The following is a 13,334-nucleotide window of genomic DNA, read 5'->3' as shown; positions in this document are numbered from 1 at the left end:
ATGCAGTCTGCATGTTCTCACCTGGGCTTTATCATGACCTTTACCTGGTGAACTGTTGATAGTGTGCAACCTTTAAGAAATTTATTTTTATGTTTAGAGCCTCCCTCTTTCGTGGTGCAACCTCAGCCAATGGAAGCAATGCCCGGAACAAATGTTACTTTCTCAGCCATTGTTAAAGGAAGTGCCCCCCTGAAACTCAAATGGTTCAGGGGCAGCAAAGAAATTGTGTCTGGAAGGGACTTTATGATTGCTTTACGGGACAATAAAGCCACTCTGGAGTTGTTCAAAATCGATAAATCCCACGCTGGAGAGTATACATGTCAGATCATTAATGATGCTGGGAAGGAGAGCTGTCCGGTTCACTTGTCTGTTAAAGGTTCGTCAATAGACAGTGTTGTAGAAAACAGTAGATGTTTCCCATTTCCTATTTCCATTAACCAACCAGTATGTGATTTAACTAATTTCTGTGTTGTTTTGCTTAGAATCGGCACGCTTCGTTAAAAAGCTGAAGGACCTCTCTGTTGAGAAAGGGAAACCCCTGGTTCTTGAATGCACTTATACTGGAAGCCCAAAGATTTCAGTTAACTGGTCTAAGGATGGTCAACAGATTTTTGCCTCTTATAAGTTCAACATCACCACTACAGAGAGCTCATGTATCCTGGAATGTTTGAACACGGATGACAAAGAGGCAGGAGGCCGATACTCTTGTGAAGTATCCAATGATGCTGGAAAGGATAACTGCCATGCACAAGTGTCAATTCTGGGTTAGTTTACATTCAAATATGTGGTAAAAGAACTGGGCTGTCCTATGTCTTATGCTGTAACTTTATACAAACCTTGACTGACTCATACGTACATGTCTGTCACTTCAGAACCACCCTATTTTATTGAAAAGTTGGAGCCCATGGAAGTGACTGCAGGTGATGCAGTCTGTTTGAAATGCCAGGTTGGAGGAACACCTGAAATCAAAGTGTCTTGGTTTAAAGCTGATGGAAAAGTGAGATCCACTGCAACCTGCAAAATTGAATATTCCAAAGGCACTGCCTGTTTGAAGCTAAGCAAAGCAACTAAGTCGGATATCGGCGAATACACCTGCAAGGCAGAGAACACAATAGGCTCTGCCTCTTCAAGCTGCAGACTCAATGTTCAAGGTGATGCTCCTCTTTTATGTAGGATTCTTATCTCTGAGCTTATGCCATGACCCATAATATGACAAATGTTTTGCAGCGCACTACCTAAACTATATTGAAATGTTAAACCATCTTATTCCAGAGGCCAAAACACCACCTTCCTTCCCAAAGAAAATCACGAGTCTTCAGCAGACTGAGGGTCAAGCAGTCAGGTTTGAATGCCGTGTGGCTGGGTCTTCTCCCATCGAAGTCTCTTGGCTCAAAGACGGTGAACCTCTGAGAAACCAAAATGAATTCTCCACATCTTACGATGATAACACAGCTGCCCTGCAAATCCACAAGGGAGAGATGAGGCACTCTGGAGAGTACACTTGTGTTGCTACCAACAGTGTTGGAACAGCTTCCTGTAGAGCCAAACTCACTCTTCAAGGTCTGTCTGGGTTTTCAATAAGTGACATTTTGCTTGTAGAGAATGCGCTATATGAATGAGCTAGTTCATGTTATAACTTGAATTTCTGTTCTGTTGCCCTGCTCTTTTTCTGACCTTTTAGAACCAAGATACCCCCCTGTGTTTGACAGAAAGCTCCCACCCCAGGATGTATCAGTAGGGGGCAGTGTTGAGCTTGAATGCCACATGACGGGGTCAATGCCAATAAAAGTCACTTGGTCAAAGGATCATAAAGATATTCGATCTGGGGGAAATTATAAGATGTCCTGCGAGAATAATACCCCCCATCTTACTATTCTGAAGGCTGATAAATCTGACACTGGACGCTACTTTTGCCAGGCCTCTAATGATATTGGCAAGGACTCTTGTTCCGCAGACATTTCTGTGAAAGGTACTAGGCATGTGGCCAGCAGTTTTTCCATCATGGCCATCTCTTTTATTTAAGACAGCAATATGTCTACTTTAGTTTCTTTTGTGATGTACTTTTTCACATATCCTTCTATTTACTAAAATTGTACCTTTACATTTTCAGAGCGTAAAATCCCTCCCACCTTCACCAAATTGCCAGCAGAAAACATTGAAGACACAGAGGGCAAAGTGGTGAAGATAGAGGGTCGTTTATCTGGATCTCAGCCCATGACTATCACCTGGTATAAAGATAACAGTGAAATCCACAGCTCTGATAAGTATGACATTTCCTTCAAGAGCAATGTGGCTGTGCTGTGTATCAAGAACTCCCAGGTCTCTGACAATGGCAGATACAGCTGCAAAGCTACCAATGAAGCTGGAACTGCCTCCTGTCCAGCCTCAGTTGCCATTTCTGGTAGGTTGCTGAAATTATTTATATGAATTTACTGTGAATTGTTCTATGTTCACATATTTAAAAGGTGAGAATCGAGACTGAGTATCTCCTGCCATATCACTGTTGCACCAATATGACATAGTTGCCACAAACACATTTCTACTTACAGAATGCCTTAAATGGGGCTCCTTCATCTTGATGAAAGCTATACTTTATGTATTCTCCATGTGTCATCTCTCCTCATTCAGAGCACAGGAAACCTCCAGTATTTGATGTCCCTCTAAAGCCAGTGACTGTGAATGAGGGAGAGAAGTTGAGCCTTAGATGTCATGTTCGTGGATCTCCTCCCATTAAGATTCAGTGGATGAGGGACAGGAAGGAACTACAGTCCTCCACTAACACTAAAATCACATTCACTGATGGCACTGCCTGTTTGGATATCAATCAAACGTCTAGAACGGATGCAGGGGACTATCTCTGCAAGGCTACCAATGATGCTGGTAGTGAATTCTGCAAGTCTAAAGTGACAGTGAAAGGTAATATGTTCATAAAAGGCCATTCTTTCTTTTTGTGCTTTTTTTTTTTTACCTCTATAGACTTACTGTTTGTGTTATTGCAGAGAGAGCTGGAGGAGCATCTCCACCTTCTGAGACAACCCCTGCAGCTACCACACCTACTAAGAAACTGGACAATCTGTTTTTCATCGAGGAGCCAAGAACTGCCCATGTTTCTGAGAGTAAGTGGGGAAAAAAATGGAGGCCAACTTCAAGTCCATCTTTAATTATCTAGTGATAACTTCATAATTTGTTGTGGTCTTTTCTAGAGGGCACTGCAACGTTTATTGCCAAAGTCGGAGGTGATCCCATTCCAAATGTGAAATGGATGAAGGGCAAGTGGAGGCAGATCACTCATGGAGGTCGCATCACTATTGAGCAGAAGGGCCAGGAGGCCAAGTTTGAAATAAGAGAAGTGACCAAATCTGACTCTGGGCAGTACAGATGTGTTGCCACCAACAAACACGGAGAAATAGAATGCAACACTGACTTGAATGTTGACGAAAGGAAAGACTCTGCTGGTATGGAAGGAGATTTCAGAGCAAAACTGAAGAAGTAAGTGAATGTTATTTATGTTAGGAAGTCATAGATTTATTTTTAATTGCAAATGAAGTGACATTCTCCTATTATCATATGTGTTTTCTTTAGGACTCCTTCCAAACAGAAGAGTCCACAGGAGAGTAAAGACATAGACATTGTGGAGTTGCTCAGAAATGTCGACCCTAAGGAGTACGAGAAATATGCCCGTATGTATGGCATCACTGACTACCGTGGCCTCCTTCAGGCCATTGAGCAACTGAAGAGGGAGAAAGCTGAAGAAAGTGGGAGACCGGTAAATCTGTTAAAGATGGCTTCATAGCATATCAAACCAATGACAAATAACCGTATGACTGTATGAACAGAAAACATCAATAACAACAAATCCTGTTCAAATTGTGGACAACTGCTGTGGAGTAAATGTGTTGTATGCACACATACATATATACATGTACATCAGGTTAAAGAGGTCTGTGATTATGTGTAATTTAGGAAGCAGATCGAGGAGATAGAGATTCTGATGAAGACATGGCCAAACTAGTGGCTGATCTACAGAAAAGAATGGAGCGTACTGAGGTAGGCCTAATAGTAACTATTGTATTACGATCAGACCACACTGATATGTTCTTATGGCACTGTTTTGGAACCCTGCACCAAAATACCTTGTAATTGAATTTCATGTTAAAGCCGACTTTTTCTTTGCCTATAGCCTGTCACTGTGATAAACGACATAGCAGATCAGACCGTGGTCACAAATAAGGAGGCGGTGTTTGAGTGTGAGGTCAAGATCAACTACCCTGAGATTTCCTTGTCCTGGTACAAGGCAACACAGAAGCTTGACAGTAATGACCAATATGACATCAGCATTGTTGGTGACCGCCACATTCTGAAGATCAAGAAGTGTCAGTCCAAGGACCAGGGAAACTACCGTGTGGTTTGTGGCCCACACATCTCCAGTGCCAAGCTGACAGTGATGGGTGGGTATCTATGGACTTATTTGTTTATATATTGGACAAATAATATGTATCAAAAGTATAGATGGATAACATGGATTGTTGTTAAAAGGCATTCACATTTATTCTTTATATCTTTCAGAAGCTGAGGTTGAAAAGCACCTTCAGGAAGCTGCGGGTAAGGAAGGACAAACATGCACACTGACTTGCCAGTTCTCTATCCCCAATGTTAAAACACAATGGTTTAAGAATGGGAAGCTTTTAGAACCAAAGGGCAGGTTCTTGTTTGAAGTGAAAGATAAGATTCAGAGACTGTGCATCAAAGACCTGAGACCAGAGGACCAAGGACGTTATACCTGCAAATATGACAACCTAGAGTCAACAACAGATCTATGGGTGGAAGGTTTGTATATCTTAAATAAGATAGAACTGGTCATTACTAACCTCTTTGAACTTCATCACAAAACCATTTCCTTTAAACAGATCTTTTTTGCTCTCTATATATTTTTCATTCTTCTTATAACCATAATGTTCATGCCTTTACAAAGTGAGGCTTTAACCTCAAACTCTTTTTTTCTTTCATCCATCCTTTGAATTCATCATGAATTGACAAACATATTTGAACTAATCTGGTACATATAATAAACTCATTTAATGTATCATACATTTACATATTATTCTACTTTTATCCAACATTTATATTGTCAAGAACATGACGCTTATCATTCACTTGTTATTTGTTTTAGCTGAACAAATTCATTTCACCAAACGTATTCACAACGTTGAAGTGAATGAACGTCAGTCTGCCACCTTTGAATGTGAGGTGTCCTTCGACAAAGCTATCGTTACGTGGTATAAAGAGACTTGGGAGCTTAAAGAGTGCCCAAAGTATAACTTCAGAAGTGAAGGGCGACGACACTTTATGATCATCCGAAATGTAACCTCTGAGGACGAAGGTGTGTAGCATTGCGTCAAACAAAACTGTTCCAAACTTTAATCATCCCGTAGATCAAAACAAAATGAATGGACATTAAACAATCTTCATTACTAATCCTTTAGGAGTTTACTCAGTGATTGTGAGATTGGAGCCCAGAGGGGAAGCTAAAAGTACAGCTGAGCTTTACCTTTCAGGCAAAGGTCGGTAAAGTTAAAATCAAACTGGCAAGTTTTCTAGCTGTGTGCAACTTAAAAAAAAAAAATTCAGTGCTTAATACTCAGCCTTCCCTTTTCACAGAAATTGAATTAGGAAGGGTACCTTATGGTAAGTACATCATTTAGTATATGATTTAAGACTGAATTTCCTAAACCCAATTAGCAGACACATTTGTAGTAAACTGACATTCACACAACCTACAAATGTGTAGATATTTATATCCCCAATATTTAAAAAAAAATTCAACATTCTTTAGATGTCCCAGATTCATCAGTACAAGGCCCTGAAGTGCCTTCCTCTATTACATATGAAGGTAAGAGTGGGGCAAAAGATAGGCATTGAATTCAATGAACAATACTATGTAGCCCTCCTTCATGAACACTCAATGCTTTAATGTCTCTTTAAAGAATCCTCTGAATATTATCATTATGAAGAGGAGGTGGAGATGAGAGGTAGGCTTTTGTGATATTCTTGCTCTTTTATGATTGCTTTCCATCACCATCACCTCCTGGTAACCCTCATTACAAAACTAACTAATGTCCAACAGCCATTTGCAGATTCACATCATGGTTATACTGTAGCAGGTTTTTTACAATTAAGATTTTATTTGGAAAGTCAATCTGTACATGATAATATAGCAACATCTATATGTAGAGACTCAAGGGAATAAGAACACATTTAATTACAGTAAGGCCTCGTTGGCCTCTTCTCTTTATAGGATACTGCATCTACAAACAGCATCTATAGATAATGTACAAGGGACTATCCAAATAACATTCTACAACAAATTAACAAGCTTCATGTTTGTTTACGACTAAATACTGTTGTTTATGTCTGTATGTGTTTGTACACGTCGTCTAAATTAATTGTTTAAATCTTTGTCTAAAACTTAGTTTTGACATGATTCTTTGTATCATCAATATTGGACATACTCCATTCTGTCTAAACAACTCATTGATGCCTCAGTAGAATTGAATACCTTTGTGTCTGTTTTAAGAATCCTCTGAATACTATTATGAAGAAAAGATGGAAAAAAGAGGTATACTGCATTGCATTTTCAGTCTATTAATCGATCAAGTGTTTCCATCACTATTTTTTCTATGATCATCTTCACAATATAATTTACTAATGGCCATTTTGTGCTGTTACATCAGATTCATATGTGTCACCACGAGCAGCATAACCAACTACACAGTTTAACACCATTTCCACCTGTGTTGCGGTTTGTGTGTTCATATTGTTTTGTGTTTGGTCACACTCTAAAATCTTCAACCTCTTATCATTAAAAAGCAATAGTCTAATGTGTTTCCTTTTGATTCAATGATTAACACAGGAAAATATCTTTAATTAAGTATCTCATGTTTCTTGTCATTGTAACCTTGAATGTCCAGATTTGTTACCACCTGCATTGAAACTATTCTTTGAAAATGTTTACTTATTGACTTGATCTTGAGTGTAAACTCTGAGTTTGTTATTTGTGAGTGTCATTATGTCATACATGCTTTATATCTTCCCTTCATTTCTTCTAACAGTATTTGTTTTCTTTGTTTGATTTCTGATTGTCACTTCTCTCCATAGCAACAGTATTGTCCCTAACTAAGCCTTGTGTCTAATAAAGATGTTCTCTCTGTAGTCCCTAGAGTCCCTGTGGATGAATCTGTCCAGAAAACCACAATAGGGATGAGGCAGCAAGTCCCACCCAAAGGTATCAAACATATTTACCTCTTCTGCCTTATAGCATAGCATTTATTGTGTGAAATCATAATCTTGCTTATCTGCCATTTACTAAACTCTTTCCCCGTTTTGTACAAGTCTAACTTGCTGATTTGCTGTCTGATTTGCTGTAATTGTAATGTCCAAATTCTTTCCATGTGTGTATATAACTTTGATTTGTCTGTCACACATGCTCCTTTATTCTTGGCTCTTACATGTTGTAGTGGCTTTTTGATCTTCCTGTCTCTTAATGACATGTGTTTAACACCTGCTAACAAATTGTGTTGGTTGTAGTCTAAACTTTTATATGGCTATATGAGGTTAACACAATAAGTGTCTTTCAAGATCATGAAGCACCCAAGAAACCAGAGGACAAACATACTAAACCATCTATACAGGATACACCAAAACCAATCACAGGTATCTGAACTCAGCTGATAATAATTGTGTTTTGTCTTGTTGAAACGTATTATTTATGAAGATTAATTATAAGCCTTCTTCTGTCTCCTTGTTATCTCGAGTATTGTTCTTATTTGTGTCTATTTGCCCTTTCTGAATCCATCAATTCACACATTTTACTTATATTTTAACTATTTGAAGCCAAAAAAACAGTAGAGGAGAAGATCTCTACGGTATTGGCTCCTGAGAAAAAGGAACACCCCTCTCCTAAAGGTACAGTTGTACAGCAATGTGCCCATCTAATAACCTTATTGTGTGTGTGGTGTACTGTTTGTCTTTAAAGTGTTTAGTCAGCTTGGGTCTAACTTTGTGTGATTGTTTTGTATTAACCCTGATTTGATCTTGTTATTCTTTTATGGTAGGTCTTTTATGTATTCCTGTATGTACTTCATGAGTGTCAACTTTACAAAAGGTCTCATCTTTGTGTCTTGGTATATGTGATTCCTAAATTCACTTTCAAAACCTTATAAAGAATCAGAGCAAGCTAAGAAACTGGTTCCAAAACCTGGTGCCGTTCCACCTGCCCCAGGAGACAAACTAGAAAAGGTCCCAGTAAAGAAAGGTATATTGTTTTCCACGTCATACTGAAATCCCAGTAATTTCTTACATGTTTTTTGTGTTGTTCCTTAAAACAATTTAACGTTCTGTCTTGAGGATTACAATATCTTAATACACTGACTATATGACCCTTACAGTCTTTTTAGGACTTCTGTGCCTGTCTGTTTAAGTTGTTGTTTGATTTTGTTGTTTCAATTGTCTTTTATTGTTGTCTCAATCTTGCCCATATAGAGGTTCTACTTTCTTAATGGCCCAAATGCTTTCCAGCTATTGTCCTTGCTAACTTCAATGTCTTTATTATCTGAAGATGTTCCTCAACCTGAGCCCAAACCAGAGGCTAAAATGGCACCTGGAATTAAGGCTGAACCTGAACCCATGCATAAACCAGGGATCAAAACTGAGCCTGAAGCCAAGCCTGCTCCTGTAAAGAAACCAGGGTCTCCCTCAGCCAAAGGTATTTTCTGTCTAGTCTGTGCTTTGTGTACAGTGTTTACTACTTAAATTTGCTTTCACTTGACCTCTCTTTGTGTCTGTGTTTATGTTCAGCTTAGCTTCTATTGTGGAAGCGAATCTTTAATGTGCGTTATTTAATGTACTTTACATGTAGTATTATCTTGGTTTGCCAAATATTAAACCAACTTGCATGTTACTTTAAGTCCCTGAGGGGTTCAAAAAACCTGAGACTTCAAAAGCAGAATCAGCGTTCACAAAAACAGAACCAGCCACGATTGAACCAACATTTACAAAGCCAGAACCATCTGTTTCAAAACCAGAACCAGCCATTAAGAAACCAGAGCCAGTCATCTCAAAACCAGAACCAGCCATCAAGAAACCAGAACCAGTCATCAAGAAACCAGAACCAGTCATCAAGAAACCAGAACCAGTCATCTCAGAACCAGAACCAGCAATCAAGAGACCAGAACCAGTCTTCAAGAAACCAGAACCAGTCATCTCAGAACCAGAACCAGCAATCAAGAGACCAGAACCAGCCATCAAGAAACCAGAACCAGCCATCAAGAAACCAGAATCAGTCATCAAAAAACCAGAACCAGTCATCAAGAAACCAGAATCAGCAATTAAGAGACCAGAACCAGCCATCAAGAAACCAGAACCAGAAATCAAGAAACCCGAGATCCCAGTTAGCAAGCCAGTGCAAGAAGTCTCAAAACCAGAATCCAAAGTCTCAAAACCAGAGCCTGAAATTAAGAAACCAGAACCTAAAGTCAAGACACCTGAGCTGGCAGTTAGAAAGCCAGTACCAGAAGTCTTAAAACCTGAAGTAGTAGATTCAAAACCAGCTGAGTCAGCAAAGACCAAGCCTCAACCAGAAATCTCCAAACCAGAGCCAGAAGAAAGAAAAAGAAAGGAGGTTATCTCTCAGAAAGGTACAGTAAAACAGACTCTCACAAGAGAGGCTTCTTCAGGCTTTTAAAATCTTTGTGCAGTGCTTTTTACCACGCTTGATCATCCAAAGTCTTGAGAGTCTTGTGTCTCTTACGCTTGTGTCTTTAACGCTTGTGTCACTAAATGTGCTTGTTGTGTTCAGTGCAGAACACTTGATCAGTCACGTCTCAACCTTGCTTTAGTACCATCTTTAACTTTCTTGATTATCCTATATCTTTTTTAGCATACCCATGCCAATATATGCTAACTTAAGTTTGCTTAACTTTTTACTCATGTTTGTCTGTGAGTTGGATTCTTGCTCTAACAACAAACAGTCTTTTGTTACCAAATCAGCGTATTCGTAAATGAATACATTATTGTTGTAAACATGTCTGTAAAACTGTCTTGTTACTGGATGTGTGGGGATCTATTTAGATTCTTCAATTTTTTCTTTGTGTTTATTCTGTCTGTTTTTGTCCCTATGATACAACACATACACTGATAACATGCATGTTCTTTTAAAGTGCCAGAAGCACCAACAAAGCAGGGGAAACCTGCACTGCCTTCAGATACTATCCAACCCGAAATGCATGAAGAAGATGTAGCACCACAGAAGAAACTTACAGCAGCTAAAGGTACACATGTTTTCTTTAAAGCCATGTTTTGTATAGGATGTCATTGGTACTCTTTAAACTCAGGTAAAAATCACTTCCAAGACTCCCTTTGAAACTTTCAAAATAACTGGTTGTTGTCTGTGTTCACGTTTGATATGTTTGTCAAAGTATTGTTCTTTGTGGCACAGGTTACTCTCTTTGATGTGGTGTCTTGAATGTGTTTGTTGTTGTTGTACTCTCTTGGCACTCGATAGAGTGTGATTTGTATGATGTCTTGGTCTTACATTAACTCACTTGAACATCTTTATATACCTTACCTTTTAATCTTTTAACAAACTCAAATGATCTTTTAAGTAGAAAAAATAACACTGGAGCCAACAAAAGCTGCAAGGAAAACTGAATCAGGAATTGTCACTCCAAAAGAGGCTTCTACACAAAAAGGTACAGTAGTGTATTGGGGATGAGTGATAGTGTTTTCTTCTTGCAGTTTAACTATTAAGTCAGAAAATAGTTTTATATTGTTAGCACAGAGACAGGATACAATGCTCTCTATTCAATTCCTTCGTATCTGCAGTAGGGGCTTATTTGTCATGATAGGAGCTGTCTGAAAGCGCTTGTGGCATTCCGTATTACAATGTCTTATAGTGTCTCTTATACTTACTTAAAGTGATGGAGCATGAATCCAAACATATACCTGCAGAGAAGGTGCCTCAGACCAAGCCTGAGAGGATGCCTGAAACAGCACCTGAGAGGGTGTTTGAGGAAATATCCCAGACAATTGATGTAAGGTTGCCTGAAAAGGTAGCTGAGAGAGTGCCTGAAAGTCTACCAGAAAAGGTAGCTGACAGGGTGCCTGAAAGGTTCTCTGAAAAGGTAGCGGAGAAGGTGCCTGGTAGGTTGCCTGAAAAAGTAGCTGAGAAGGTTCCTGATAGGTTGCCTGAGAAAGGAGCGGAGAAGGTACCTGATAGGTTACCTGAAAAGGTTCCTGAGAAAATACCTGAAAAACTGCCTCGGAGGGAAACAGAGGAAATACGTGAGATGGTCCTGAAAACGGTGACTGAAAAGACACCTGAGAAGATTGCTGAGAAAGTACCCGATAAAGCCGTTCAGAAAGTGACAGATCGGATACACGAAAAGTCATCAGAGAAGACAAAAACGGCACAAAAAAGTGACAAGTCATTGGAGAAGACACATAAAAAAATGGAAGAGAAACTACCTGACGCACAACCAAAGGTGCAGCAGAGGTTAGCTGAGTCTGAACCTAAAAAAGAGATTGAGGAAACTCTTGGCAAAGGTATGCTTGAAGCAAACTCAAGCTCTTTCTTAACTTTTCTTCTAATGCTGTGTGCCAGTTGGGTGTATATGTACAATAACACATACATATCAGTGGTCCAGACGTAACACTCCATCCACAGATGTTACTACACAAGCGTTTGAGTACATTGTAATAGTGCTTTTAGGAGTTTGTCAACTTGTGTTTGTATTTTCAATGTGTATATGTCACTGTTGTATGTCAGAGCTCTTAGTAAAACTAAAATCAGTCTTAGATTATATGTCAATTATTCTTTAAAGAACCAGATGTTTTGAAGACTCCAAAGATAACTCCTGTCCTTCCAACCACCGAAACAGAAGACAAGCTACACAGAGAAAGAAGTCCAAAAGACAGAGGTATCACTGCACATTTCTTAAAAAAATCAATATAACCATTATATTTATACATTGCTAAATCAAAAATCATACTGTAACTATAATTCACAACAAGTGAATTATTTACTCACAAACTACTCTCTTATGTTTTGTCAAAAATCCATGTTTGTCTTTGTTTCGTCATAATTCTTGGCATCGTTGTATGATGCAAACTCTTGAAACCATCTTAAATCTTGAAGTCGCTGCTAGTCTTCACATCGTTGCGGAAATAGTGTCTTCTGACACTCAGAAGATTAAAGAGATGTCATATATTACAGAACAAATAATTCCTTCAGAGAAAGTCTTTCAACAAGAGGACATTGTGAAAGAACATGCACTTGAAAGTGAAGAGGGGTTACTTGACACATACTACCCAACTATGTCCCAACTGGCAAAAAAAACACTTGAGAAAACAAAACATGATCTTACACATGAGATATCTGCTGAAGTTCCCAGAGGGTTTGAACCCACAGTTGATACTGCACAGAAAATGAAAGGACAAGATGAAAAGCAGCTCAATGTAGAAACAGTTTTACCTACAAAACTAGATAGACCTGCTCTGATGGAAACTATGTTGGAAGAACATTCTAGAAAGAATGAAGAATTAACTTTGAAGAAAGATATTTCTCAACATGCAAAAATGAAAATAGAGGAAAAGGGGAAAGTAATCATAACTACGGTGAAACAAGAGACAATGGAAGCAGATCTTATAGACGAATCACAGAGAATAGACATGTCAAAACTAAAAGCTGCAACAAAGGGCTTTGTTTCAAAGAAAGTGCAAACACATAAAGCTAAAGGACAGCAGTCATTGAAAACTGAAGAAACACATGCAAACAAAGAAGCTATTCAAAAAGGAAAAACAAACAAGCAATCACAAAGAGAAGAGAGAAAACAATTGACAAAATCTAATGAAGTTCTGGAACTTGAACCTAAAAAATCTGAATTCAGAATTCAAGAATTGTCTGTAATTCGAGTGATTTCACCTGTAGAGACTGAACAGGCATTAGCTAAAACTGAAGACATAATTCAGACAGTGAAGGGCATTCAGTCCACAAAGGTTGCAGTTAAAGACAAACCTAGCAAAGTACATACTTACAAAGGAAAGAAAGGTGAATCAGAGTCTTCTAAAGAATTAAAAATATCTGATGAAATGGTCAGGGAAGACACAGCAAGACAAGTTGAAACTTGTGAGTCCAAGGAAATTGCGTCAAAGAAAGTAAAATCTTCCATAATGAAAGGACTGGAAATATCCGTACCAGAAGAGCTAAATTATACAGTTACAGATAGTCGATCAAAGAAAGATACTCAAAAGGCAATTCCTTATCATGACAAAACATTAGA

General features: G+C 38.7%; 1 protein-coding gene across 1 annotated transcript in view; it reads left to right on the top strand.

Moving 5' to 3' along the window:
* LOC134016980 (titin-like) overlaps positions 1–13,334 on the top strand; it is a 154,155-nt gene that overhangs the window by 43,696 nt on the left and 97,125 nt on the right. The window contains exons 62-77 of the mRNA XM_062456226.1: positions 98–376; positions 483–764; positions 873–1,151; positions 1,273–1,560; positions 1,682–1,969; positions 2,111–2,401; positions 2,629–2,916; positions 3,000–3,116; positions 3,204–3,489; positions 3,583–3,766; positions 3,964–4,047; positions 4,181–4,448; positions 4,567–4,602; positions 7,211–7,282; positions 7,636–7,710; positions 7,891–7,962. Of these exons, the coding sequence (XP_062312210.1) occupies positions 98–376; positions 483–764; positions 873–1,151; positions 1,273–1,560; positions 1,682–1,969; positions 2,111–2,401; positions 2,629–2,916; positions 3,000–3,116; positions 3,204–3,489; positions 3,583–3,766; positions 3,964–4,047; positions 4,181–4,448; positions 4,567–4,602; positions 7,211–7,282; positions 7,636–7,710; positions 7,891–7,962 (3,189 nt within the window). The remainder of the gene's footprint in view (positions 1–97; positions 377–482; positions 765–872; positions 1,152–1,272; positions 1,561–1,681; positions 1,970–2,110; positions 2,402–2,628; positions 2,917–2,999; positions 3,117–3,203; positions 3,490–3,582; positions 3,767–3,963; positions 4,048–4,180; positions 4,449–4,566; positions 4,603–7,210; positions 7,283–7,635; positions 7,711–7,890; positions 7,963–13,334) is intronic.

This window comes from Osmerus eperlanus, chromosome 3, assembly GCF_963692335.1.
Source record: "Osmerus eperlanus chromosome 3, fOsmEpe2.1, whole genome shotgun sequence".
Taxonomy (NCBI): Eukaryota; Metazoa; Chordata; class Actinopteri; order Osmeriformes; family Osmeridae; genus Osmerus; species Osmerus eperlanus.
The sequence above is the reverse complement of the archived record's forward strand: the minus strand, read 5'-3'. Positions and strand labels throughout refer to the sequence as shown.